At 59.5% G+C, this 27,900-nt stretch overlaps 9 protein-coding genes across 9 annotated transcripts; 5 read left to right on the top strand and 4 right to left on the bottom strand.

Annotated features, from left to right (window-relative positions):
* Positions 1-115: 115 nt before the first annotated feature.
* BXZ73DRAFT_99606 (uncharacterized protein) lies at positions 116-1,577 on the top strand (the record flags this gene model as incomplete). The annotated part of the gene is made up of 5 exons (XM_048028061.1): positions 116-297; positions 355-733; positions 800-1,243; positions 1,301-1,458; positions 1,517-1,577. The coding sequence occupies 5 exons, from the start codon at positions 116-118 to the stop codon at positions 1,575-1,577; spliced, it is 1,224 nt and encodes a 407-aa protein (XP_047879903.1).
* Positions 1,578-2,375: 798 nt separating this feature from the next.
* Positions 2,376-6,716, top strand: BXZ73DRAFT_76098 (uncharacterized protein; the record flags this gene model as incomplete). Its single annotated transcript, XM_048022352.1, has 9 exons — positions 2,376-3,227; positions 3,301-3,769; positions 3,958-3,971; positions 4,073-4,221; positions 4,610-4,830; positions 4,933-5,543; positions 5,629-5,838; positions 5,911-6,382; positions 6,544-6,716. 9 exons carry the CDS (start codon positions 2,376-2,378, stop codon positions 6,714-6,716), a joined length of 3,171 nt encoding a protein of 1,056 aa, XP_047879902.1.
* A 428-nt stretch (positions 6,717-7,144) lies between these two features.
* BXZ73DRAFT_76097 (uncharacterized protein) lies at positions 7,145-8,967 on the bottom strand (the record flags this gene model as incomplete). The annotated part of the gene is made up of 5 exons (XM_048022351.1): positions 7,145-7,264; positions 7,292-7,369; positions 7,627-8,346; positions 8,403-8,879; positions 8,902-8,967. 5 exons carry the CDS (start codon positions 8,965-8,967, stop codon positions 7,145-7,147), a joined length of 1,461 nt encoding a protein of 486 aa, XP_047879901.1.
* Positions 8,968-9,731: 764 nt separating this feature from the next.
* BXZ73DRAFT_76096 (uncharacterized protein) lies at positions 9,732-11,135 on the top strand (the record flags this gene model as incomplete). The annotated part of the gene is made up of 3 exons (XM_048022350.1): positions 9,732-10,400; positions 10,438-11,044; positions 11,101-11,135. 3 exons carry the CDS (start codon positions 9,732-9,734, stop codon positions 11,133-11,135), a joined length of 1,311 nt encoding a protein of 436 aa, XP_047879900.1.
* Positions 11,136-13,313: 2,178 nt separating this feature from the next.
* On the top strand, positions 13,314-14,083 carry BXZ73DRAFT_99601 (uncharacterized protein; the record flags this gene model as incomplete). Its single annotated transcript, XM_048028060.1, has 3 exons — positions 13,314-13,442; positions 13,498-13,990; positions 14,049-14,083. The coding sequence occupies 3 exons, from the start codon at positions 13,314-13,316 to the stop codon at positions 14,081-14,083; spliced, it is 657 nt and encodes a 218-aa protein (XP_047879899.1).
* Positions 14,084-14,683: 600 nt separating this feature from the next.
* BXZ73DRAFT_76095 (uncharacterized protein) lies at positions 14,684-16,446 on the bottom strand (the record flags this gene model as incomplete). The annotated part of the gene is made up of 3 exons (XM_048022349.1): positions 14,684-14,769; positions 14,989-15,433; positions 15,508-16,446. The coding sequence occupies 3 exons, from the start codon at positions 16,444-16,446 to the stop codon at positions 14,684-14,686; spliced, it is 1,470 nt and encodes a 489-aa protein (XP_047879898.1).
* Positions 16,447-17,639: 1,193 nt separating this feature from the next.
* BXZ73DRAFT_99599 (uncharacterized protein) lies at positions 17,640-19,564 on the bottom strand (the record flags this gene model as incomplete). Its single annotated transcript, XM_048028059.1, has 3 exons — positions 17,640-17,674; positions 17,730-18,168; positions 18,236-19,564. The coding sequence occupies 3 exons, from the start codon at positions 19,562-19,564 to the stop codon at positions 17,640-17,642; spliced, it is 1,803 nt and encodes a 600-aa protein (XP_047879897.1).
* A 1,528-nt stretch (positions 19,565-21,092) lies between these two features.
* On the top strand, positions 21,093-25,827 carry BXZ73DRAFT_99597 (uncharacterized protein; the record flags this gene model as incomplete). The annotated part of the gene is made up of 6 exons (XM_048028058.1): positions 21,093-22,229; positions 22,283-22,730; positions 24,669-24,780; positions 24,878-25,064; positions 25,125-25,250; positions 25,333-25,827. The coding sequence occupies 6 exons, from the start codon at positions 21,093-21,095 to the stop codon at positions 25,825-25,827; spliced, it is 2,505 nt and encodes an 834-aa protein (XP_047879896.1).
* Positions 25,828-26,119: 292 nt separating this feature from the next.
* On the bottom strand, positions 26,120-26,871 carry BXZ73DRAFT_89050 (uncharacterized protein; the record flags this gene model as incomplete). The annotated part of the gene is made up of 2 exons (XM_048025149.1): positions 26,120-26,461; positions 26,527-26,871. The coding sequence occupies 2 exons, from the start codon at positions 26,869-26,871 to the stop codon at positions 26,120-26,122; spliced, it is 687 nt and encodes a 228-aa protein (XP_047879895.1).
* Positions 26,872-27,900: the final 1,029 nt, after the last annotated feature.

The following is a 27,900-nucleotide window of genomic DNA, read 5'->3' as shown; positions in this document are numbered from 1 at the left end:
GGAATGAGGATTATCGCCGCTTGACAGGGACATGGACGCGGACGTTAAAAAGCCTCGGTCGCGGGTCGTGTTTTCTGACCCTTTCACACCCAGCATTCCTCCACGTCAAGACGCGATGACCACCCGCGCGATGTTTTCCAAGCGTAGCCACTCGTCCAAGGCCATCGAGCTTCAGGTTCCGCCGGGAATATACCTGTCTGGAACCACCATCACTGGGCAGGTCAACATCAACCTCCGTCTTGTCCATGAAGAGGACATAGATGCGGCCGAGGTCCGCTTATATGGCTACGCAAACACGTACGTCAGATAGGCTCAGTTCAATTGACGCTGCTGACATGCTTGAGGGCACACCAGCTGTTACGACAGCAGGGTGCTCGTGCGCGAAACCACCACACTGTGGACGCGTGGATCAAGCATATACCCTCTCCCAGGCTCTGATATTCTGTCCATGCCCTTTTCGTTCACTCTTCCCGACAAGCTTCCACCCTCATTTCAAGTTCAAGGGCTGGAGTACAGTGCCACTGTCCGATACTCGCTCACTGCGGTCGGCTTGTCGCGCCAGGGCCTTCTCAACGTCAACAAGCAGCACTGCGTCCCGCTGACTGTCGTCCCGAAAGACGACTTCGGGACCTCTCTCATTCAAGGTTGGGTCGCACAAGGATGGCAGACCTTCTCCAAAGAGGAGCGCATTCGCAAAGGCCTCTGGGGCGAATATTCTACCGTCTTTGTCCAGGTACGCCCATCCGACGTGCAATCCTAATCCTTGGCTCTTTTTTGACTTCCGCTTCCACGTTTCCAGCTCGACCTCCCGAACCGCATATTGCCGCTCTCGTCAACGCTTCCATACGTCATCACTATCACGACCACCTCTTCGCCGCTCACGCGCACCCAAGCTGCCACGCACCCGCCCGCGTTCCCGCTGATGCCCACATCTGCAGACGCGCTCCATTTCACGCTCGGACGCCGTCTGGTCATATGCGCGCCGCACAACTCGACACGTTCGTACAAGGAAATCGAGGCATTCCTGGGACCGAAAGCAACCACAGCCGTCACTGGCAAGGCACGACCGCTTGTCAGGGGCAGCATCGACAACGGCAAGTGGGTGCCCCACGACGGGCACAGCGTGAGCACAGATGAGTCGGACCGGCGGATGGGCGCGTGGGTGCAGCGCGTGGTGTTCGAGTCGACGTTCACCCTCGACTGCTCGCCGTCGTTCGCGCTGCCGGGTCTGATCGAGTGCGCGGTACGTATATTTTGCCTCTTTCAGTCCACACCTCCGATGTTTACGCCGTTCGGACAGTATGAGTTCGTGGTTACTGTACCGTTCCCTGGGCTGAGGAACGATGTCCGACTGGCGGTGCCAGTGACAGTTACTTCCGGCATCTGGACGACGGGGTCGCAAGACGTGCCACCTCCTGGTGTTGCTACGTCGGAAGTTCTACCACTCGACATCCCACCGTGAGTCGGTTCTTGATCGTCGGTGATGCCCTGACGCTGACCGTTGACACCTCGATAGTGCGTACTGGGATATGAATTACCCTGGAAGATTGAACGATGACGAGAAGTCTGGCAACTAAGCTCCCCGCTCAAGAAAGTAGAACGGGAGATCTTAAGAACCGAGTGTAACATCGCGGCCACAATGTTTAGGACCAACGTTTATGACAGCACGTTTCGGATTTCAGTTTGTGTGCGAGTTATCCCTGGTCCCTACAACGGTTTGGAGTCAACACACCTCACGTGGACATGGTTGCAAGTCACGCGCAATGTCCACCGGCGCGTATCGACATCGATGGACACTCGGAGCTGCGCACACGCAAAGGCTTACCGCAACCCTTCATCATCTCCTGCGCTGTATGTCGTCTCTGACCCTCCTTTGTCTTGACGACGACGTCCTCCTGTGCGCTTTCGCATTCCTCTGCGCGGAAGACGCAACGCGGATGGCGTTGACCGCTAAACGACCCTACGTCCTCGCCCTTCCGTTCGCCCTGGCTGACATCCACCTAACTTCGGTCCCGGTTCGAACATCCTCCTCAAAACACTCTCGGAACCTCGGAGTTTACACTGCAAGTTTGCTCCTCCGACGATTGGAGTACCTCCGAAGCTTTGATCCTATTCTTTGTCGGCCACGTGCATCCTACATTCGCCACCTTTCTACTCCCCAGATGTCCATACATCTCAGGAAAGGAGGACCAGTGGTCGCCATTATCGAAAGCGTCACCGCCGTCCTATTACAAACGTCATCCCTACGCTCACTCGAGGTCCCGTACTTCTCCGCTTACTCGAACCAGGTCCTGGACTTCGTCGAGCGGTTGGCCGAATTGAAACACATCCACACTCTGGCTCTGAGTAGTGTTTGTACCTCTGTAAGACAGGATATGAGCCCGCTACCAGAGCTCCTCCCCTCCTCCTTCGCCTGCACCCTCTGCTCTCTCACCCTCAGCTTTGCGCCGGCAAGGGATATCGCTGCACAGGAACACATGACGCGTATGGTGGCGCGTCTACGAAACTTCCCCGCCTTGCGCACCCTGCACATCAGCATTGCGGGAAACATGTATGGATACCTCCTATGTCACCCACCGAGTTCGTATTCACGCGCGATCCTGGAGAACATCCGCGACCTTACCATCCACGGCCCATGGATCCCATCACTCGTTCCAGACTGCCCAAACATCACGGACCTAACGCTCGGACTTCATGAGCTGCGTTCGCAAAGCGCAGCTGGCCTCCAATGGCCGGCACTGCGCACACTCGCCCTCGTTTATGCACCCTACTCCAATTTCCCGACTCGAGTCCAGTCATCTTGCATCACGCGTGCAAGTCGTCTCTGGCTCAAGCCCAGTCCCGCTCCCGCAGACCACTACCCGGACTCCGACTGGGACAGCGACTCTCCCACAGAGCACTGCAACCCGCCGGACTCCCAGCGCGAGACCGGCGAATCCTTCGCCAACACACTTCCGGGTCTGTCGACCCTCTCGTTCTCCTGCACGCTGTATTGGTTCTGCGAAAAGGCAGACCTCAGTGACGACGACGATGGCGTTGACGGCTTTGACGACGACGGCGCTTATGTTAGGTCTAGTGAGGAGGCCGGAACCGACGTCTGGGATCCTCCCCGTCTCACCCCCAACGAAGCCGCCCTCGTCCGGGTCGCCGCCCGTCTGCGCTCTCTCCACCTCGACGTCCACCCATCTGTGTACCGGGGCTACGTCTTTTGGTGGGAAACACTTACGGTGAGGACCGTCCTCTGCCCGAGACGGACCCTCCGCAATCGATACTGAAGGAAGTTCCCTTTCGCGCACCCAGAACGCCCTCCCGAACGTGCTTGCCGCCGCGCCGCTCGTGCACCTCACCCTCGTCCTCGTCCCATACGACCACACAGCCGAGGAAGTGTCGAGCAGCTGGGCCGCGGACGAGCTCGCGCGCGTGCGGGCCGCGCGGGAGATCCCGCGGCGCCTCGCGGAGGCGATCGCGACGCTGCGCGTGCTGCAGGTCGGGGACGCGATGCCCCATGTGGCCTGGCTTCCGCCGCTGCAAGTCCGGCGTTACTACGGCGACAAATACGACGACAAATACGACGACAAGAGCGAGGAGGAAGAATGGGAGCGTTGCGTTCAGGAGATGGCCGCGATGGAAGCGGTGCGGCAACGGCGATGGTGGTGGATCGAGAGGAGGGACAGCAGCGCGGTGATGACGGAAATTTGGAGGGATGACGGGGAGAGGGCGCGGGAGTTGGTCGAGGAGGACGGATTCGACCGCGACACGGGGCTTGATGGTGCGTTCTCTTCTCCGCGGTCTCGTTTTGATGCGCTGACCATGCCGTGCCAGGTTTCTTCACGTCGAAATGCATTTACGAACCTTGATCGCGGATGCTACGAACAGTGCCTCTGCGCTCGCTGTATTATTTTATCTCTCGGCTCCTTATTCTGATGCCGCACACCGCTTTGTATCGACGTGCTTCAGTGTCCCGGCCGAACGTGCGTTCGACAACGCCGAAAGTTGCTCAATGTCCGTTTCCGCATTCATTGCGAGATGATCCCCGCGTCCCTTTCCTCGGCGCAGTCTAATCTCATATCAGAGACCCGTTGACGCCGAGATGGAGGAGAGGAGGCGCGTCCTGGGAAGGAAGAAGGACGCGGGGTCAGTCGCGACGCACTGGAGAGGCTCGCGTCGGGCGACGGAGACCCACGAGAAGGCCCTTGTAGTTCCTGCCGGGAATGCTATGAGGTGCGTGATGTGCAGGGAGGGGAGGGTGATAAAGTCTGTCCAGATTGGAGGTCCGGCTGGTGAGAGCAATACAAAGCATCAGATCTAGATGGTTCGAGGAAAACGAAGATGCGTCAAAATATGAATATCAAGCATATTTCGCACTCTCACAAGTACGAGTATAGGCACAGAATAGTGGTGCGAAAGCGACAGATGTCGGAAACATACGCGGCGTTTCCCGTTGGGTGTTTGAACTCCGGTTAAAGCGCCGACATCCAAGCCCGGCAGGAACCCGGGCCACGACTGAGCGCCAGTCCCGCGACCACCCCCACGCTGGCGAATGATCAGAATGTTGACCGCGAACCTCGATCATCCTCCTGGCTCAGCGCAACAAAATGCCCTCTCCCAGTCTCATGTCCCTCGACGACGACGTCCTCCTGTGCATCTTCGCTTATCTGGACACAGAAGACGCTTTTCGGATTGCGTTCACTGCCAAACGCCCCTACATCCTCGCCCTCCCTTATAGTCTCGCCGACGTCAACCTCACCTCTGCCCTCACAGGACGGACCGATGGGCCCCTCAGTCGTCTCCCTGTGGATTCTGTGCTCCGAAGATTGGCATATGCTGAATGTATTGATCCTGTTCTTATCCGATCACGGTCATCCTTTATCCGCCACTTCTCCGCTCCAGTCTTGTCCTCGTATAGCCTGATACAACAAAAACAACTTATAGGGATGATCAAGCACGTCACAACGGTCTTGCCAGCCTGCCTGCGCTCACTCGCGATACCGGACTTCCACCATTATCGGACGCATAGCCCCGACCTCATCAACCGGTTGGCCGACTTCACACAACTCCGCACACTCGTCCTCAGCAGCATCCTTACCATGCCCACAGACAATACACCGCTCCCCGACCTTCCTCCTCTCGCCCTCGCCCATACTCTCCACTCCCTCGACCTCGCCTTCCCATCGAAATGGGTCATCGAGCATCGGGAACACGTGGCCCACATCGTGGCCCGTCTGCAGGCGTTCCCCGCCCTGCGCACCCTGTGCCTTCGCAGCAATAGCATGGTCACTCCTCAAGAAACAAGCGCACTACTTCTGCCGCCATCTTCTCCGGCGCGCGCGACGCTACCGAACATCCACAACCTTACAATCTTACGCTGGAGCCCGCAGCCCGTTCCAGAATGCCCGCATGTCGAGGAATTGACACTCGATCCGGGCGAGCTGCACTCACAGAGCATAGCGGGTCTTCAGTGGCCATCAATCCGTTCTCTAACCATCTTGTACCACGGAGAATACGACTGGCCGACTCGGCGTGGGGCTTCCTGTATCAAGCGTGTAAGTCGTTTATGGCTCAAATCCGGGCGGCCCGCCGAATACGGCACCGGGCACTACGAGCGCGACACCGGAATTGTACTTCGAGGAACTCCCAGGTTTGGCCACGCTCCTGTTCTCCTGTACGCTATTCTGGTTCCTCGATCTGTCGGACATACAAACGGGCCGCACCCCGGAGCCGGGCCGGTTCACCGACAACGAAACCGCGCTCGCTCGGGTCGCCGCACGCTTGCGCTCCCTCCACATCGACGTCCACCACTCCAACCTCGTGAAGGACGCTTCCTGGGGCACGTTCGTGGTGAGCACTTTGCGCACCTCTCCCGCACCGTCACTGTGGTCCTGACTTCGGGCTGCCCCGACGGCCGTCCAGAGTGCGATCCCGCAGGTGCTCGCCGCCGCGCCGCTCGTGCACCTCACCCTCGTCCTCGTCCCGCGCGACCACAAATCCGACGCGGTGGTCCGGAGCAACTGGGCCGCCGACGAGCTCGCGCGCGTGCGGGCCGCGCGGGAGATCCCGCGGCGCCTCGCGGAGGCGATCGCGACGCTGCGCGTGCTGCAGGTTGGGGACGCGATGCCCCACACGGCCTGGCTTCCGCCGCTGCAAGTCCGGCGTTACTACGGCGACAAATACGACGACAAATACGACGACAAGAGCGAGGAGGAAGAATGGGAGCGTTGCGTTCAGGAGATGGCCGCGATGGAAGCGGTGCGGCGACGGCGATGGTGGTGGATCGAGAGGAGGGACAGCAGCGCGGTGATGACGGAAATTTGGAGGGAAGACGGGGAGAGGGCGCGGGACTTAGTCGAGGAGGATGGATTCGACCGCGCGACAGGGCTCGATGGTGCGTTCTCTTCCCCGTGATCTCCTTGGATGCGCTGACCGGGTCGTGATAGATTTCTTCACATCCAAGTGTGTTTATGAGCCTTGACTGCAGATGGGAAAACATGCATTGTGCTCAGCCCCTGATTGTGCGGTGCGACAACACTTCATTGTGTTCGACAGGCTGCCGGGCCACGACACGCCAACAGTCAAGCGCGCTCATGATCAGCCAACACCTTGCGCAAGACCATCGCGCACGAACGCGATGTGCGGGCCTCGCGGAGGCCTTGCACCAGACAGAGGTGTCGGCGTTGAGTTACCACGCGCCCGGAGCATCTCCCTCAGCCCGCGAGTAATCAAACGGCGTGTGCGCTGTGGGATGACTAAACTCGCGCTGCAACGACCCGAACTGTTCTGGGATAACATGGATAACGTACGGGTTCATTACGAGATGCTCGAGGTGGGGTAGACTAAGATAGGGGCCCAGTCGGGGTACGGCCAAGCGCTAACCGGGTCAGAGAGGAGCAAGAGAGACGTCGGAAAGAGCTGGGGAAGCGTGCGTCGACCCACATGCTTCAACGAAGTTCAAGTCCACCACCTGAAAGGCGCGCAAAGGGGAAAGGGGGCACCGGGCGGAACCGTGCCAGGGTGCGTGGGCCGATATTTGACGGGTGCAGGGAGCTGGCCAGTTCATACCCTGGGAGAGGGCTCCATCTTTAGTTAGCACCTGTACTAGTGTAGTTGCTTGCCGCGTGACACGTAAACTATGCTGGTTTGGGGGCGGCTAAGTGACATAATCACCCGCCTCCTCCTCCTCCTGCACTTTGAAGAGGGGCGCGTACGTTCTGCTGCGGACGCCCAGCCAGCTCATCGCTAGCCTTCCTCTCTCTCTCGTCGGAGCTTCCTATACATCTCCATCACCGCAACGCACCTCATCGTCGGCGATTCGCACGAGCGCACTAAGCACGACCAGACTCTTCGACGTGCGCGTAGCGTGTGGTGTCCGACTCTGTCATCCAGCGATGATGGGGAATCCCAGGTAAATTGCAACAAGATGTATGTACGATACAGACAGTGGGAAGGGACTGCGAACCGCGACGACGGCGACGGACGAGTACAGAGAAGGAAAGCAACGGAACGAACGCAAGCACAAAGCAAAGCGAGACACGACGCACCCGCACACGAGCATCCAGAGCACTCAGCAAGACCAGACCAGACCAGACGCCCGCGCGCCGCGCCGTCCATCGACCTCGCCTACCTCCGCACCTCCCGCCCGATCCACGTCCCCTGCATCTGCGCCTGCGTCAACGAGCGGCGCGCCCCCGCCTCGTCGCGCTCCTCCGGGCCGCGCACCACCTGGTCGACCCACCCGCCGAGCGCGCGCCCGAGGCTCGCCGCCTCCACCGAGCTCTGCGCGCCGCTCGGCCCGAAGCGGTCCCAGATGGCCTGCAGGCGCGGGTCGACGGTCGTGGGCCGCTCGGGCGCGGCGCGCGGGGCTGCTTGGGTGGGGGACACGAAGAACGTGTCGCCGGTGAGCGGGGTGCCGTTTGGGTCCGGGCGGAGGGCGCGGGCGATGCGGCGCATGGAGCCGCGCTGCGCTTGAGCGTCACGCGGGTCGTGGCTGTCGGGAGTGGAGAGAGGCGTCGCGAGCTGGGGGTGCGGGGATCTCTGGGCGACATCGTGCACGGGCGGAGGAAGGTTCCGAGGGGAAGGAGTGGTGCCGCTGAAACCGAGCCCGACGATGTGAGGGCGTGCCATCGGTGTGCCGTAGGAGCTGATAAGGCACGGCGGGAGGTCCACGTACTCCCGGATGGGAGACAACACGGCCTGTGGCGGGGTTTCGAGTGCCGGGGAGTCCATCGGAGACGTCGTCCACCGCTCGAACATGGGAGTGTGTCCGGTGCGGAGCGGCGAGGGCTGACTCCACAGCGTCTCGGGGCTTCCAGGGGGCACGTCCGTCTGCCGCAGCTGTGCAGGTTGTGGGTGCTGTGGCAAGGCGGGGAGTGGGTGGGGGACGCAGAGGGAACGAGAATGAGGCTGACCTTCAACAAAATCTTCCCATTACTCCCTGGATGCACTAGCCGGCCGATCGCACGACACAGCACCGAGTCTCGCTCCTTCGTCGACGCCGCGAGACCGCGAATCGTGGCATCCGACACCAGCGTGGCCGTCGAGAGGTCCCATGAAGGCGTTGCCACGAACGGCCCTTGAGCCGACGGCGAGAGCGACGGGAGATACCGCGTATGAAGGTCCTCCTTGTCGCCGCCCGATGGCCTGCGTTCCTCTTGCCCGCGCTGGCGTTCACGGCGGCGTTGGCGATACCGGCGAACGGCCTGATAGAAGACGGCAAAGAGAAAGAAGCCGAAGAAGGCGATGCACATCCAGCCGAGGACGACGAGGGTGAGGTGGTCGGAGTCCGAGCCTGCCATGGAGAGAAAGCCGAGAGGCCGCGAGGTGGGATGGGCGAAAGACATGGCTTGACAGACCGGGAGACGAGAGGACAAAGGGTCGAAAAGAGACTGGACCGCACCAAAGTCATACCGAGAGGCTGCCAGGTGAGGCTTGCAGGCCGAGGCCATGGAGGATGACGAGAAGAGGCCGGTGCATGGTTGGGACCGAGACCGGAAACATTCGCAAACGAGACCCGCTGGAGCGACGACGACGTGGAGCAGAGGCAAAGGACACCAAGCGTATAGGCGATGAGGGTGATGGTGGAGAGAAAGGAGTGCAGAACGGGCGTGGATGGCGGTCGGAGTCAGAAGAGCTCGCGACTGGCGCCGCTTCGGTCTCAATCTGCGCGGGCGACTTTGTGTGCCTCTCAGACTCAGCGAGCATCCACCACGACCTGCGCCGTCCCAGGACTCTGGCCACCTCCCAGGATGCTCACTCTCCTTTCCCTCAACGACGACGTACTCCGATCTGTCTTTTCCCTTTTGGAGCCCCCAGACGCGCTGCAAACCGCTCTGACCTCCCGAAGAGCTTATTTGCTTTCCATGCCCAATTTTCTCGCCAGCCTCGACATACACTCTATCCGGATAGCGCTGCAGGACAGAGGCGATCTGGAGGTTTGCATTGCTCGCCATCTGCTTGGAAAAGACCCTCTCCTTCTTCGCCCCCGCCACTCCTACCTCCGGGAGGTTGCCGGCCCTTTCAAGACCATCCACTTCTACCGACAAGCCAGCCAAGTATTCCAAGAAGAATCATCTGATCGACCCCTTCCCTTCGCCTTCACCTCTCGCCTCCGCGTACTCGTATTGTCCGACCTTGAGGCCCGGATCGAGGAATATCCACGAGCTTTAGATATTATAACGCCACTACCTCGACTCACTGTCCTTACCCTGTCCCAAATTGGCAGACGGACACTAGATCACATGCAGAACGTCATGGGATCGGTTTCTTTGACCCTGCGCGAGCTGCACTTGCAGTTAGACCCTCATATGTTTCTCGGGTTGTCGGGCGAAGGCCAGTCGTTGTTCAAACTTCTACAAAGTCTCACAACATTCCAGCGTCTCTCCAGCTTGACTCTCGCCGGCGATTCCTGGGAACCGCTCCCAGAACTACTCGGGGTACCGCATACACTCGCACCACTACTCTCCGTCCGTCACCTCAAATTGCGAGGGTTGTGGCAGTCGCACTGGATCCCGCCCTGCCCTAACCTCGAGCATCTGCAAATTCAGGCCGGCGACCTGTCCGCCCTCTCTGACCTCTCCTGGCCCCCTCTACGCACTTTCACACTCGAACCGACGGTGAATGAAGACGATCAACTATTTCCCGATCTTCGCCACTTCCCTCTCCCACACGTCGACTGCTTCCACGTGCAGGGCACGTTCGTAGACTTGCATTTCCCGCTTGAGGCCTCATATCACACCTTCTTGCTCACCTTCCCCTCCATATCATCGCTCTCCTTCGCCGACTTCCACTACCCCGATCCGGTCCTCTACATCCAGCCGTCGCTTTGGAAGCGCTTTGACCTTTGCACCTCCACTCCGTTCATTTTCGCTCTCGCACCCTCCGTCGTGGCGCACCCGTTTTCGCGGTCAGTGCTCGTCCACTCGTTCGAAAACCGCTCGCTGACAGCTCCTCCAGGACAAGCTCGCCGCCGCGCTCTCCGCGATCCCTCTCATCCACCTCACCATCTCCCTCGTTCCGAGCACCGTGCTCTCCAACGACTCGCAGCCCCCGTTCCAGCCGGACCCAATCCCCGAAGAGCTCGAGCGCGTCCGCGCCGTCCGCGACATCCTCCCCGACGCGCTCGCGACGGCGATTCCGACCCTCCGCGTGCTCTGCGTCGGCGACACGACGCCGCACGCCTCTGCGATGACCATGCAGCCGGAACCGTACGTCGATCTGCCTGCTCCGAATGTCCCCGGTGACGATGACCGCCGTGACCACGACAGGGAGCAATACCTGCCGGACGGCGTTGAAGTGGATGACCGCCTGCTGTATCCCGAATCCGTGCCCCGATATTCCCGGAAGAAGATCGAAAAGGCACTCAAAGCCCAGCTCAAGCTGCGTCAAATGGTCGCTTCCGCCTCGATGCGGGCGCAGCGGTGGTGGTGGATCGAGCGGAGTGGCGGGGAGGGTCTCGGAAGGCCCGAGATGGTTGAGATCTGGCGCGAGGACGGGGAGAGGGCGTGCGAGATCATCGAGGCCAGGGATTTCAAGTCCGATACGAGTCTCAACGGTGAGCCAAATCGTATGCGTCGGAAACGAGCTCCTGTTTATTGTTTTCTTCAACAGGGTTCTTCTCGGAGAAGTGTGTCTACGAGCCGTAATGGGTGGCTTATTCATACTCGCCCCTCGCGTCTCTTCCTACGCGCACAGAAACACGGCCCATTCATACGCAACTATACCCGGTAACGAGCCTCATGTATCAGATCTTCAGATACTGCATACACCATTGGTGCCGACCACACGGCGCAGTCTACACGATAAAAACCTTCGCAGTCTCCGGGATGCTCCATTGCATACATCACTTACACGCTTCGCAGGTGCAGGCGGCCGCTTCGACACCCGCCCGACAGGCGCGGAGACTCCTACGGACTCACGCACGAGCGACGTACCCGTAGTTATTCGCTGGATTGGCGATCATACATTTCCTCAACGACGGTCGACGATCCCGTGCATGCGTGCTCAGATCTGTGACCCACGCCCGCGTGGATGGCACACACGACCTCTCCCTTCTGCGCCTCCGTCCCGTGCTTGCCCACGTAGTCGACCAGGGCCATCTCGTTGTCGGTGGCAGCGGCGGGAGGGGGCTCTAGATCTGGCCTCCCGCCGCGCGCATGGCTTTGAGCTGCTCGGTGGAGCGGTTTCCGTACTTGCGCCTCGCGACGAACATCTCCCTGAAAGCCATGTCCGTCGAAGGGTCGACCCGATGGACACAAAGTTGACGGGACGGCCGTTCGGGCCGATGACGATGTCTGGGCATGTTATTGTCTGCGGCTCTGCCCAAGTAACGCATCTGTATGTTGAGATCCAAGCCGCCAATTGCGTAACGTAGCGGCATATATAGCCATCATGCCGCCGGACTCTTCGCGTTACCCATGCTAGATGCACGCCTATGCGACTATGTGACTCGCACCTTCACCCCGGGTAATAGTGAATTTAGAGATCTATTTGCCGGTTTGCATGCAGAAACAGAACGATAGGATGCAGGACGGAAGTCAGATCTTCAGACACGCGCGACTGCCGCCCGCCAGTGCCGATGCCGGCGGCGCCGATGCGGTCGTGCCACTGGCGCCCAAGGCTGTACGCCGCGACTCGTCTTCGACTCTCATCGGCGCGCGACCCCTGCCCCACCCGTCTTCCATTCGCCACTACCACAGGAGATGTCGGCTTTGCTTTCTCTCAACGACGATGTTCTGCTGCATACCTTTTCTCATCTCCAGCCTCCGGACGCATTCAGAATGGCGCGCACCAGCAAACGGGCCTATGTGCTTGCCGTTCCCTACTTCCGAGCCACAGTCAACCTGCAACCAATCGTGGGCCGGAAATACTCGGACCAACACCGCCTATACAGCACGGCGCCGGTCTTGATGAGACTCGATCCCTTGATCCTTTTCCCGCGCCACACCTATCTGTCTGAGCTCGTCCTTTCACGCAGGGACACAGATACTACGTGGCCTTGTATGAGGATCAAGTACCGGGAGATTTCGCCTTACGTCGCGAATCTTGTTAAACTTCTCTCGCGCACCCTTCGCCTTCGATCACTCACCATCAGCGAAACGGAAGCCCTCTTCGAAACGGCCCCACAATTGCTTCACCCTCTGTCAAGTTCCGCGGGCCAGCTTACGACCCTTTGTTTGTCCGAGGTCGGGTCATATGCCCTGGTTCAACTCCCGTCAGCCCTTCTCCCCCTGGCGTCCACATTGCACACACTTTCCCTCTCTATCAGCGACGGTATGAGACTTCTTGATCAGCAGAATATACCGCATGATCCGGATAGCAGCAAGATCCTTCGAGCCGTTTTGGAGACGCTACCAAGCTGTCATCGTCTCGCCGACCTTTCTCTTAGATTCCGGACCTGCTGCCCTCCTCTCCACAGGCGTGGTCAGATCTCATGGGAACAGGTGTTTGTGACGAGTCCCGGTCCCTTGAAGGCTGTACCCAGCATACGACGCCTCGCGCTCATCGATTGGACACAATCTTGGGCTCCTCTCTGCCCCAACGTCGAGCATCTCGTGGTTCAAAGCATCGACATCACGACTTCAGAAAGCACACAAACATGGCCTCGCCTTCGCACCCTTTCACTAGTATATTTTTCGATAACGGGCGCGCTCCCTCCCACGGATATTTTGGATGTAGTGTCGATAACACACGTGGATCGGCTTGATCTGGACACTATCCCCTGGCTCACAGAAGAAGACATGATCTACATGAAAGAAGGGGAAACAAACACCCCCGCTTTCCTTGACAGGATTTCAGGACTGTCCACTCTGTCACTGCCGACTATGGGGCTTGGCCACGGAGACTTCAAACGGCTCGAACGATCGATATGGCCGCACCTCTCCGGTATTCGTTCTCTCTACCTCTCTCTCCAAGTCCTCGACGATTTCGGTAGTAGACACGAACGGTTGGCGGTGAGTATGTTCTACTTCGTGATGTGTTTCCACTTCGCTGAGTCTGTGCCTTCAGAACTCCCTTCCCACCGCGCTCGCCGAGACCTCTCTCGTCCACCTCAGCATCTCCATTCACATGCGCACACCTCCTGATCCGGTTGACAGTGATCGTGGAATCTTGAGTGAGGAGTGTGCCGAAGAACTGTCGCGCTTCACGCACTCCCGGGATGTCCTTCCTCGTGGTTTGGTCGCGGCACTCCCCACCCTGCGTGTGTTCATGATCAGGCATACAGTCCATACACGCGAAGAACTCGCGGAAGCCGAACACATCGCTGATCACGAAGACAACGATGCAAACGAAGACGAGCTCGACTGCCTTCGACGAGACGCCGACAGAGCAGAGCTCGTGCTCCGGCAGATTGCCAGCGAACTGCCGCGGCCGGAGCGGTGGTGGTGGGTCGAGCGCACCGGCGGGAGCGCCGAGATGGTCGAAATCTGGCGCGAGGACGGCGAGGAGGCTCGGGACATCATCGAAGACCGGGACTTCAATCGCGAGACGGGCCTCGATGGTGCGCTGATGTGCTCTTCTGAGCGCGACGGACGCAGACTGACCGGTCGTCTTCCCAGGTTTCTTCTCGCGGAAACGTGTGTATGAACAGTAGTGTCCCCCGCCCTGCCTCCCGCCCGTCCTAAGGCGCGCCGCCCACTTTCACTCCCATGGTGTATACATCTCGGCATGAGGAAGCCTGCCACAACCTCGTCAGCGCATCGGCGAGAAGACCACGCAGAAGACGGAGAACGCATCATCGGGGACGGTGTGCAGGGCAGGAAGGTTCCGCAGCCAAGACGGGCCGCCCACATGCGCGTCAAGTGTGCCGGACGATCGACACCCCATTCAGGCGAAAAGATGAGGGTCTGACATTTGGGCGTGTGTGCGAGGCCAGTCGGACGATGTTGACCAGGTCAATAGGACTCTTGCGGGCGAAAGTGATCCCGTTGGAGATGGTGCGAGGCGTGCGCGCGGCCAATCGCGACAGGCGTGCGGTCGAGGACCCATGGTCGAAGGCGAAAATGCGTTATTGTTTGGCATTGCGAGGACGACAGGTGTCCTTGTCTTGGAAGCGAGCTCTGGGAGAGGCGCCGCGGAGCACCTCTTCAGCTTCTTCCATCGACGGCGAGGGCTGTGGATCCAGTCAATTGGCAGGACGTACATAGTTCGTGTGCAGAGGTACACCGCGCGCGCGGTGATTCGACACCGACGACTATCTCCGGCGCGGTGCCTCGACGAGGCCCCACACATCGCGTCCATACACGGTGAACGTGCGCCAGGTGTTCGCGGATGAACGCGCTTGATGATGAGCGTGTCATAGTCTGACGGAGCATGAAGCCTTTTCGCATTGCACAATCTTGCAGTGGAAAGAACAGTGCAACACGGAGAGACGGCTAGCTCCGAGAGACGGCGTATTTTTCCCAGCAGCAGTCAAGGCTCATAAACACACTTCGATGTGAAGAAACCTGAGACGACCGAGTCAGCGCATCCAAAAAGATCATGAAGAAGAGAACGCACCACCGAGCCCCGTCGCGCGGTCGAATCTATCCTCCTCGACCAAGTCCCGCGCCCTCTCCCCATCTTCCCGCCATATCTCCGTCATCACCGCCCCACCGTCCGTCCTCTCGATCCACCACCACCGCAGTCGCCGTACCACTTCCATCGCGGCCATCTCCTGAAGACGGCGCTCCCACTTCTCCTGCTTGCCCTTGTCATCGCCGTGCTTGACTTGCTGCGGGGGTAGCCACGCAGTATGAGGCATCGCGTCCCCAACCTGCAACACCCGCAGTGTCACGATCGCCTCCGCGAGGCGCCGCGGGATCTCCCGCGCGACGCGCACACGCACGAGCTCCTGGGCGGCCCAGCTGCTCGGCACCACCGCGTCCGCTTTATGGTTGCGCGGGACGAGGACGAGGGTGAGATGCACGAGCGGCGCAGCGGCGAGCACCTGCGGGAGCACTCTCTGGACGGCGCGAATCGGGGTGGTGTGTTGAGTCAGGATCGCAACCGCATCCATCATATATATAAATCTCTCACCAACGTGGCCCACGAGGCTTCCTTCATGAAGGTGGAGTGGTGGACGTCGATGTGGAGGGAGCGCAGGTGCGCGGCGACCCGGGTGAGGGCGATTTTGTTGTCGGTGAAACGTCCCCGCTGCGGGATGAAGCCCGTTTGCATTTGTATGTCCGATAGGTCGAGGAACCAGAGCAGCGTACAGGAGAACTGGAAAGTTGACAGACCTGGGATCTCCTTGCAATAAGACTTGCCGACGTTGCGTTCGTGGTGCCAAGCGCCGTGTTCGGAGGGAGGGCTGGAGTTGAACCACAAACGACTTGCACTAGTGATGCGGGACGCTTCACGGCGAGTCATCCAGTCTTGGTTTCCATTGTACAAGATGGTCAAAGCGCGTAGCGGTGGCCACTGAAGACCCGCTGCGCTCTGCGAGTACAGCTCACGCCGATCAAGTGTCAACTCCTCGATGTGAGGGCAGTCCGGAACGGGCAGTGGGCTCCAGCTGATGATCGTAAGGTTGCGGATGTTCGGCAACGTTGCACGTGGATGAGGTGTCGACTGACGTGTGGCACGTTTGACTGGCGGAACGAAGATGCGGTCGGTGCGAAGGCACAGGGTGCGCAGAGCGGGGAAGGCCTGCAGACGAGCCACGATGCGGGCCACGTGTTCCCGATGCTCGATGGCCCATCCTGATACGAAGGTGAGGTCGAGGGAGTGGAGGGTATGGGCGAGAGCGAGAGGAGGAATGTCGGGGAGCGGTGTCTTGTCTGTGGGCATGGTACGGATGCTGCTGAGGACGAGGGTGCGGAGTTGTGTGAAGTCAGCCAATCGTTCGATGAGGTCGGGGCTATGCGTCCAATAATGGTCGAAGTGGGGTATCGCGAGGGAGCGTAGACAGGCCGATCTGGACAATATTTTTTCGACGCGCTTGATCATCTCTATCTTTTCCACCTCATGCGTCATGAGATGCGAGGACAAGGCTGGAACAGAGAAGTGGCGGATATAGGATGGCCGTGATCGGATAAGAAGAGGATCGGCGCATTCGGTATATGATAATCTCCGGAGTACCGGGTCCACAAGTTGAGCCGTAAAAAACATGTTATCAGGTCGTGCTGTGAGGGCGGAGGTTAGGTTGACGTCGGCGAGGGCACAAGGGAGGGCGAGAATGTAGGAGCGTTTGGCGGTGAACGCTATCTGAAAAGCGTCGTCTGACTCTAAAAAAGCAAAGATCCACAAGAGAACGTCGTCGTCGAGAGATAGAAGACTAAGAGAGGACATTTTGCTCCGCTCAGCAAGGGGGATGATGGAGGTTTGCAGGGAACATTCGCCAGCGCGCGTGTGGTCGCGCCGGGACTGACGCTCACTCGCGGCCCGGTGCCGGGCATGGTCGGAGTTTCATACGCCTAAGTTTAAATGCCGTGTATATCCAGACAGGCGGCCAAGGCTCTTCTGAGCGTAACAATTAATGCGAGCGAGCTCTGAATTATATACATGATAACTTATGACATCTTCGCTTTTCTGGGACCATTCGACGCCCTGCATCTCGCTCTCAATCACCTCGACTTTGTGCGCGCAGACCGCCGCCGTGATTCATGACCTCGGGCGTTTTCCGCTGGCGTGCAACTTGGGGCCCGGCGTCGACACGTGCAGACTAAGGTGGCGCCATACCGGAACGACACTCTCCTAATAAACCTCCAATCAGTGCCAGTTTCTTCCTCACGCAAGGGCCGCGAAGCGGAGAGCCCCTGGGCAGTCTCCGTCTCCCGACGCTAGCGTCCCCAGTGCGTCGCCAACACTGTCACGGTCCCCACGTTCTTCTTCCGACGCGCCCTCAGCGCTCCCCCTCCTCCACCTCAGCGTGAAGCTGATCCCTGATATGAGGTTGGACTGCGTCGAGCAGGGGCGCGCGCAATCTGGTGAAGAGACGGGAGACCGACGAGCGTCATCTCGGCCTGACCCTGTTGGGGGTGAGGTGTTCGAGCCCAGATCATATCGCCAGGAATTTGGAAACGGACGTTGAGACCTTTCGGCGCTGTCGAACGCACTGTTATTGAAGTACGTCGATGCAAGGCGGCGCGTGCGGTACCGAAATGAGAAGCCGATAGACGAACTAGTACAGCGGGCTCAGATGTACTGTACATATGTAGCACCTGCGATCAAGGCTCGTAAACACAATTGGATGTGAAAAAACCTGAGACGACCTGGTCAGCACACGTACAAGGAGGTCATGGAGCACCGGAACATACCATCGAGCCCCGTCGCGCGGTCGAATCCATCATCCTCCACCAAGTCCCGCGCCCTCTCTCCGTCTTCCCGCCATATCTCCGTCATCACCGCGTTGCCGTCCTCCCTCTCGATCCACCACCACCGCCGTCGCCGCACCACTTCCATCGCGGCCATCTCCTGAACACAACGCTCCCATTCTTCCATCTCGCCCTTGTGGTCGCCACGCTCGACTTGGTGCGGGGGGAGCCGGGTCGTGTCGGGCATCGCATCCCCGACCTGTAGCACGCGCAGCGTCTCGATCGCCTCCGCGAGGCGTCGTGGGATCTCCCGCGCGGCCCGCACGCGCGCGAGCTCGTGGCAACTGTTCGGCACGGCCACGCCGACTTTGTGCCCGCGTGGGACGAGGATGAGGGTGAGGTGCACGAGCGGCGCGGCGGCGAGCACGTTTGGGAGGGCGGTCTAGGCGGCGCGCGGAGGGGAATCAGTCTCGATCGCTGGTGGAAAGCAGGTTGAGGACGGTCCTCACCATAAGCGTGTCCCACGGGGCTACGTGGCTCAGGTACGCGGAGTGGTGGACTTCGAGGTGGAGGGAGCGCAGACGGGCGGCGACCTGGGCGAGGGCAGCTTCGTTGGTGCTGAGACGGGAAGGGTCCCAGATGTCGTTGTCGACCCTCCGCGTTTCCCAAGCGTTGTCGTTGCCGTTGTCGTCGTTGTCGTCATCGTCGTCATCGTCGACGTATTCGTTTGCCTTTTCGTAGAACCAATATAACGTGCAGGAGAACAAAACGGTCGACAGACCCGGGAGTGTCTTGGCGAACGATTTGCCCGTCTCGCGCCTGGAGCCCAGGTCGTAATCCTCCGTAAGAAAGGGGCTGGGCTTGAACCATAGACGACTCGCACGCGTGATGCAAGATGAGTCAACTCGAGTCGGCCAATTAAGGTTTCCGTCGTAAACGATGGCGAGTGTGCGCAGTGCCGGCCATCGGAAGCCAGCTTCGCTTTGCGAACGGAGCTCACCAACTTCGAGCGTTAAATCGTTGATGTTCGGGCAGTCTGGAACTGGTTGCGGCCTCCATGCGCCGTGAATTGTAAGGTCGCGGATGTTCTCCAGGATCGCGCGTGGATTCGAAGGTGGGAGAGGTGGGACGTGTCCAGAAAGGCCGCTCGCAATGCTGAGGTGCAGGGTGCGCAAAGCGGGAAAGTTTCGTAGACGCGCCACCATGCGCGCCACGCGTTCCTGTCGGCCGATATCCCTTTCCAGCGTAAACCTGACGGTGAGAGAGCAGAGGGTGTGGGCGAGGGAGGAGGGAGAAAGGTCCGGGAGTAGCCTCATATCCGGTTCGCTCAGGGTGCGAACGTCGGGCAGAACCAGAGTGTGGATGTGTTTGAAGTCAGCCAATCGCTCGACGAAGCCCAGGTTCTGATCCCAGTAAGTGGAGAAGTGCGGGATCGTGAGTGAGCGTAGGGACAGCGTTTGGAACAGGAGGGTGGTGACGCGTTCGATCACTTCCAGCGCCGATCCTCTGGGCCTGAGGTATTTGGACAATTGGGGAGCAGAAAGGTGGCGAATGTAGGATGAACGTGGCCGACAAAGAATAGGATCAAAGCCTTGGAGGTACTCCAATCTTCGGAGGAGCAAACCTGTAGCGAGATTGTCGAGGTTCCCAGAGTGCTTCGCCGATGGTCTTCGAATCGGGGCCGAGGTGAGGTGGATGTCGGCCAGGGCGAAGGGGAGGGCAAGGACGTAGGGTCGTTTAGCGGTCAACGCCATCCGTGTTGCGTCTTCCGCGCAGAGGAACGCGAACATGCACAGGAGGACGTCGTCGTAAAGACATAGGAGGTTCAGAGACGACATACGGCGCAGGAGATGAAGGGTTGCGGTAGACCGTTGTCTGTGCGCAGCTCCGAGTGTCCATCGATGTCGATGGGCGCCGGTGGACTTTGCGTGTGACTCACAGCCACGCCACGTGGGGGTGTCCAGACGTTGAAACGCTGAACGTTGAACCCTGCGTGGAAGGGGCCACTCGCACACGAACTAGAATCCGAAACGTGCTGTCGTAGATGATGACCCTGGCTATTGGAGCGCTAGTACAGTGGCCGCGTGTCACTGTAAATTCCCCCAACATTTTCCTTCCAACACTCCATGTCGCGAACGGCCTAGCAAGCAGGAGGTGCGAGGGATGTACGCGTCGGACGGGGGGCTCAGTTGCCGAACGTTTCGCCATCATTTGACCCTCCAGTGCTCTCAATGTCCCAATACGCACTATCGAAATGCCAACGGTCAGCGCCAGGGCAACACCGACGATCAAGAACCGACTCACGGTGGGATGTCGAGTGTCAGAACTTCCGGTGTAGCGACACCGTGAGGTGAAACGTCTTGCGCCCCGTCGTCCCGATGCCGGATGTGACAGCCACTAGCACCGCCAGTCGGAAGTCGTTCCTTGGCCTCAGCCCAGACATGGCACAGTAGCCACGAGCTCATCGCGTCTTGACGCGGAGGAATGCTGGGTGTGGAAGGGTCAGAAAACACGATCAGCGATCGAGGCTTTTCGTCGTCCGCGTCCGTGTCCCTGTCAAGCGGCAATAGTCCATGTCCTCGCATACACGAGCTGTGCGGGCAGCGTTATGAGAGAGACGAGCGGTGGGACATGCGGGGACAAGACCAACGCGTCCGGCCCCCCCTCAGCCTGCCGCATCTATCCACGAAGTGCCCGACCAAGGGAGGGCACGTATGCTCTAGTCTAGCCCGCACATGAGGGGGTGACGTGCCTCGACGATGTAGAAGGGTGGGCAGAGGCGAAGAAGGCGAGCGGACTCACCGTAGAATACGAGCCTCGCACCATGCATCCTTCCCGTGCGACATAGCGCCGCGCGATGGAATGGGTGTGGATGTACGCCATTACCGACCGCATCTTCTCGATTCAGACGTGATGTCACGAACTACGGGGGGGGGGGGGGGGGGGGGGGGATTGGACAGGGATATCACAGATGACGACTGACGAACCTCGTCGACCTCCTCCTCATGTACTCAATCTCTGCTCGTACACAACCCATTTGAACTCGCGTCGTGCAGGATGGTGTTGAGATGGTAGTGTCGTCAATCGCACGTCGGGGCGTTGCAAGGAGTTGGGAGCGAGGGGCGGTGGTGAATGTGTCACAAAAAACTGTAGGGAACTTCCCCGAACAGCGTCCAGCACGGCGTCGGCAGTAAGTTGGCAGCAGCGAGGAAGAGGTCGAAGCGCAAGCAGCACGCACGGGTGCTAGTACTCGGAGCATGGACCGGCGGGGGAAGCGGGCCGCGGCCCAGGACGAGCCGCCACGACTCTGCTCTGAGCTTGCCGTCGCCTTGTCTCTCGCCGTCATCGTCAGTCCCCTCGACCCCCATGCGTAGCTTGCTCTCCCTCGACAACGACGTCCTGCACGAGATCTGTGGTTTTCTTCCTCGGTCCGACGCGATCAAAGTTGCTGTCACGGCCAAACGGCTGTATCCGATCGTCATCCCCTACGTCCTCGCCTATGCGTCCATCGCGACCGACTATGAGTACTTCAACGAGGCCATTGACTTCGTTCTCGCCAATGACCCGTGTCTGCACCGACCACGCTCCGACTTTGCACGCAACCTCGTGGTCATTTCCGTTTCCCCCGACGACATCGCATCCCAGTATCATCACTACGCTCCGAAACTCACCTCCCTTCTCTCCGTTACGTGCCACTATCTCCGCAAGCTCATTCTGCACAACGTGGAAGAGTACGCAATTCACTACCCGTCGCTCCTCGAAGCCCTCGGCTCTATGACCCGCCTTTCCTCTCTCGAGTTGCACGACTCGGGGTTGACCGCGATCAAAACCATGCCACAACTCCTGAAGCCGCTCGCGTCAACTCTTCGCGGTCTTTGCATCGCCTTTCACAGTACCTCCCTCATCGACATCCTAGATTACAAGCTCCTACTTGCCGCGCTCTCCGCCTTCCCTCTCCTGGACGACATTTGTCTCAATTGCACAATCTTCGCCGGCTTCCTCGAATCCCCCGACACTGCCCTCCCTCGTTTCCCACCAATGCCGAACGTTCGCAAACTCGAACTGATTGCGTGCATGCCAAACCTAGTACCTCACTGCCCAAACGTCAAGATGCTCCTCCTCGACAAATGCCTCATCCAAGCCATCACCACACGTTACAAGTGGCCCACCCTTGACAACCTCATCATCCAAGGGGCAATCGGACTGGAATGCGTATCGGGGTCGGGTTTCCTTGAGGACATTGAACGGCTTCACATAGCATCCCGACACGTGATCGCGTCCTGCGACCTGGAATCCATTTTGCCCTTGATGGAGCTGGATCTTACCAAAGGAATGCGTGGCCTCGACATCAGCTTGGTCGTGATGCATTGGACTCCCGAATCCTGGAATTACGTGCTCGACGGTCAAAAGTATCTGTGGACCATCCTCGGACAATGCACGCACCTCCGTGCCCTAAATCTCGCCGTCGACGTGAACGACAGTATTGAGCATGGAGCCCTGGCAGTACGTACTCCCGGCGTTCCGCTCACGTCCGTGATGATTTAGCCAGTCTCCAGAATCTATTGGTCGAGAGGCTCGCACAACTGAAGCTCGTCTATCTCAACGTCTCGCTGTATCGCGTCCTCCTAGCCACCAAAGATGTCCTCGATGAGCGGGCTCGAATCCGCATCGTCCGCGACATGCTACCGCGCGCGCTGGCCAAAGCGATCCCTACTCTGCGCGTCCTCGTGGTTGGGAAGTGCAAGTCAGAAGAGGCCTATCTCGAACCCACATCTGCAGAGACAGCGTCGGACGATCCCACAAGTCCAGACCGACTCGGCGATGCGGCGGTGACTGCGCTGCACGAGCTCAGACGGCTCAACGCTGACAAATCGGTGCGGGACCGCCGATCCTGGTGGATCGAGCGAGACGTGGAGGGGGCAGTCGAGATGACAGAAATTTGGGCGGAGACGGCGGAGAAGGCGAGGACGTTGATAGAGAAGAAGGACTTCAGAAAACTCGACGGTACGTTGTTCCTGGATTCCAAACATCGCGGCTTTGGGACATTGACGAGTCCTTGTCTCAGGATTCTTTTCGTCGAAATCTCGTTATAATCCTTAATGTTCCATTGGACTTCTTTGGTCTTCTCGATCGTGTCGCTTCCACTCTCGAGACCCGTTCCCGGTCTGCTGTGATCCCCCATTACAACGTCGGTATCGACAGGTCTGTTCGTGTCGTACTGGTCGAACGACGCACCGTGCTCGGAGGCTTGTGATACTGACGATAGTTGCAACAGACGGCCCTCTGTACCCGCCGTGCGCTTGCCACGGAAGAACATTACCGCGGTCATCGAGAGGCGGTCCGTGGTCCAAGAGTCGGTCTCGGTCGAGCGCGGGGCGCTTGCGCCGAGTGGCGACGATGGCATCACCCCTTAGTACGAGGATAGCTTCAACGACCAGCGCGCACGATGCCTTTAGCCCGTGTCCCGGGGATCGCGGAGCGGTCTGTCGGTGCAGCGATCGGGTGGCGAGAATGATGTATGTGCCTTGACTCTGTCGTTTCAAACGGCAGAGACGCCTCCAGTTCAAGATTGTTTGGGTACCGAACGGCCCGAGAGTGTCCCAGCGTGACTTCTCGGCGACTTAAGCCCCGGGTCAGACGCCACTGGTCGTCCTCATCGACGACCGAGTACGACTGCCCGCCGGTGGCTTCCCCGAAAACGCCGAAAGACTGCGGGATTTCGGCGGACGGAGTCGCAGACGACAAGCACGACGTCTGCACGGGGAGCCCGCTGCCACTCCCGAGACGCGCAGACTACATGAGCAGCCGTGGCCGGCCGTGTCGCTCCCGATAGGTGTGTCCCGGTTCGTTTTCATTGTACTCGTACCGGCTGCGAAAGCCTCGGGGTGGAGCATCTGATCATATGTGCACCCCATGCGCGCGGCGCAGGAGAAGTGAGTGTCGAGTGACGTCTGCACTCATCGGGCTCGGACGACCCCGCGATACTTCGACGCGCGGTATCCCCCGTTTTCGTCTCGGCCTCCTCTGAATACGAAGACCTGAATATCTAAATGTTTGGGTTCGATGCTGGGTGTGCGACCTCGGGCCGCTCGCTTATGTAATCGTGCCCACCACGCGCCTTGCACGCACTGGATGGCACTCAGCGCGCATTTGCTCCTATCCACGAACATCTACCGTGCATCCACCGCCTGTCCGTCTGTAACAGGAACTCAGTGGGTCCAGAGCACAACGTCACACCCTCGGAACTGCGCCGATCGCGTCCTACGACCCGAAAATTGAATCCCACACACATTCTAGACATGAGACTAGACAAAGGGCACTCGATCAGTGGTATGTCCCTCTTTCTCGCTCTCACCCATGCATGTGCACTTATTGCTCGTCCTCTGGTTCCTCAGACAGTGATGACGAAAAGTCGATCACTCCCAGTCAAGATGAACGCCGGGACAACATCGCCTTGAAGCGCCGCGCTGAGAGGGAAGACACCAGCGATAACCAGTGGCGAACGAACAGGCGGCACCACGGCGGTCCTCTCAAGCGCAAATACCCATTCGTCTTGCATGTGGACGGTCATCGCCGACACCCTCCCGTATGGATCTCGTGCCTTCTCTATAGACGCGAACCTCCATGCTTATGCTGTGCTCCTTACCAGATCCCGGCGCGCCTTAAAGAGCTCCTCAGGAAGCTGCGGATTTTACATCCAGATGCCTCCCTTGAGCTATATTACTCCCAGGACGAGTCTGGCCTGTGGGGCGCCAGATGTTTGGTATGCAAAACGGACGTACGTTTGGACTATACCCAGCTCCAGCTCATACGTAGGCCTCAAAGCGACTGATCTCTGCGTTTAAGCCCATCCTCCTCCAGCCATCTTACGGGTACATATGGAACCTACGGTGTCACCTTCAAAGTGCCCAACACCGAGAACGGACACTCGCGCTCGTGCAGGAACAAACACCCACACCGGCGCGCTCGACGTCGCCCTCCCCGGTTCGCGCTCCTCAAGCTTTTGGCAGCGGGCGGACGTTCGCGGCGTCGGCGTCGGCGTCGGACTCATCCGGTGCGTTGCCGTCCACTGCACACTTTGCGACGTATTACACGCGGCCGGCCTGTCTTCACCGCTAACGCTCATCGTCGATCCCGCTCCAAGGCTCTAGGTCCCCGCCGCCTGGTCCCAGCTACTCGCACAAGCCACAGTGGGATGAAGCTGAGGACTCCGATGGGTCCGGATCAACCAAACCCGTCGAAGTTCTCGTGTCACCTAGAGAGAAACCCGCCACGAAGACACAGCCGCCTGTCAAGGTGCGGTGGATCGTACACGAGGACGACTATTGGCAAGCAGAGGTATGAGCATCGATTCTTTCACCAGTGAAACGTCTGGGTCCAAACTCCACGGTCACGCAGGTCCCCGAGAAATTGAAAAAGGCCCTCAAGAAGGCCAAGACAATGAATTTCTCGTTATGCTACGGAATCAGCGACGAGGACGACTCCGGCCACATATGGAGTTTAGAATGCCTCGCTTGCAGCAAGGTACGCCACGCACGAGCCGAAGGCTCAGCCCCGGTACACCCGTCAAAGCCGCGCGCTGACGCTCTCCCCTTCCGATCCGAAGCACCTGTTTCTCAACATGTCGAAGAGCGAACCAAATTTGATACTGCGAAACTTCCACCGCCACCTCGCCATGTTGCATCCAACCCCAGCCCCGCACCAGAAGCGTGCCGCCGCCACACCCAGCCCGTCGCGCCGGCAAGGGGGCCTCATGACCCCGCCCGCCTCAGCGAACGTTCGCCGCACACGGCCGTCGGTCGAGAGGTCGACCCCGCCCTCGCGTTCTGCATCGCCCGTGGACCGCGCGCAGCGCGCCGGTGCGGTCGACGCCCTGTCGTGGTTCTGCGAGGAAAACTGGCTCAACGAGGCCGAGGAGGCGCAACTGCGGGAGGCCGGGATCGTCGAAGAGAGCAAGATGCAGGCGTTTGGGCGGGCGTCGCGGCGGGACGCGAGGACGCAGCTGCTTGCCGATCTGAAGGAGGCGGGGATGAGCCTAGCGGCGCGATTGCTGGTGGATGCCGGTCTTGTGGCTCGCGCCCGCGCGGCGGGTGCCTCTTGAATATTTGAATGTTTGTACTGCTATGGCTTGTTACATCTACTACATCTATACCACTACCGTGCTTCTATATGACCGCAAATCCTGGTGTTCCGGCTCTACCATTCATGAGTCTTCGCTCACTTTATGTGCAGTTCTCGAGACCCCGATCCCTGCTCGTACGGGACGATATGTACACCCGGATCATTACATTCTACGCCGCAAAAACAAACGGCCTTCTCGCTCCCGTACACAATGTGTCAAACACGACGTCACAAAACATCGTCCACACCGTCAGGCCACCGCGGCCCGCGCCTCATCCGGTCAGCTTGTACACCGCCAGCCTGTCCACCCCCCCACAGAACTCGAAGCCCGCGTCCCCCGGGAGCGGGCAGAGCGAGTCGCACTCCGCCTCCGCGGCGGCGGCCGCGCCCGCCGCGACCCCCGCGCCGCTGCACTGGCAGTTCCCCGCGTCCTCCACGCCCGCGAACGCGAAGCCCCCGCGCGCGCACGCCTGCAGGCACTGGTTCACCGCGTCGAGCGTCGATGCGAACGGCTCCTGGAGCGCCGCGTCCACGAACGCGGGCGCCGCGCCCGTGTCGACCGTGCAGCCGAGGTACGTCCACGCGCCCGGGCGGAGCGCGGGGAAGGTGTAGACCTGCGTGTGCGGTGTGCGTCGTCAGCGTAAGTTACATGCATGGGGCCCCGCGGTGCGCAGCTTGCCTGGATGCCCCACGGCCCACCGCACGCGAGCGTCTCGTCGCCGGCGCACGCCATGTTGCAGCCGTCGGGCGGGGCGGCGACGAGCGCCTCGTCGAAGCCGGTGCCGCAGTGGCATTCGTTCCCGAACTCGACGCCGGCGTAGCCGAAGCCGGCGGCGGCGCAGGAGGAGACGCACTCCGCGGGGGTGTTGGTGGGGGACACGGTCGTGACGTCGCCGGCGAGGATGCGGGTGGCGTCGTCGACGGCGCAGGCGGCGAGCGTCGTCCAGTTGAGAGGAATGAAGGGTTTCTCAAAAGCGAGCGTGACGCGCCCCAAGACGAGGAGGGAGATGAGGAGGAGCTTCATCGAGATACGCGAGAGGGACGATAGAGTGTGTGCTGGGTGTCAACGAAGTCAAGGACGGTGCCCTGAAAATGGACGTTCGCCTCGCTGGCATTTTATGCGCCTAGCCGAGGCACGAGAAGGGTGCCGGATGCATTAGAATCGGTCCAGAGTGTGAACATGCTTGCGTATGAAGGACGTACCTTGACCGTCGGCGACACAGATCATACAGGAAGCACGGTGAACCGGCGTTGGACGACATCCGCTCTAATACCCTTGATGGGCTGGCGTGGTGCTGAAAGAGCGGAACTTCAGGGAGGAGCTTCAGTGTAGTTCACGACAACTATATGTCGCGAGACTTGCTCATTGGTCCAACGTCAGGGTCGACATCGCAGCGATCGAGTGTCAAAAAAACGCTTAGAGCAGTGGATGGATGGGGACCGCTGGGCGTCAGTGTAGAAGTGACAGCTTCTCGAAGCAGAGCGTGCCTTTTTGGTATATCGAGAAGGCTCGGGGGCAGATGCCTGTAATGTTCCTGCGTACCTGCAATGAAGATATACTGATCACCATTGGTCAATTGGTCAATTGGTACTCACAATTACCTGCGGCGATTGCATGCGGTCTGTGTTGACCCTTCGTATCGAGGGGGGCTTCTGCAGCATCCGGGAGGAACAAGCAGAGAATCAGGGACTGTGTCCCAGATGGCAATCTGTAAATGCTTTCGCTAATGTGCGACAAAGGCGGGAAGGTCATACACTCATTAGGTGCGCGTATGAAGTATACGTGCACAACGATGTGTGTTTCTCAATACCCTGGAAAACTAGGGAAAATTTGGCCCAGAGCTGGATTTAAAAGTGGGCCTACAGAGAGTGTGTGAGAGAGAGGACGGCGACTTGGCGGAAAATATTGCGACGTGATTGGGTTTGAATCCGGTTTGCTCCGGCAGCCGGCAGCCGGAGACCGCCGTCCTTCGTCGCGGGGTATGTAAAGGAGAAACCGTACCGTCAAGTTCCCGTCGCCGACTGGGGTACGGAGCGGCGGGGTGATGTTTAG

The sequence above is a fragment of the Epithele typhae genome (genome assembly GCF_022376455.1).
Source record: "Epithele typhae strain CBS 203.58 chromosome Unknown BXZ73scaffold_12, whole genome shotgun sequence".
NCBI lineage: Eukaryota > Fungi > Basidiomycota > Agaricomycetes > Polyporales > Epitheliaceae > Epithele > Epithele typhae.
The sequence above is the reverse complement of the archived record's forward strand: the minus strand, read 5'-3'. Positions and strand labels throughout refer to the sequence as shown.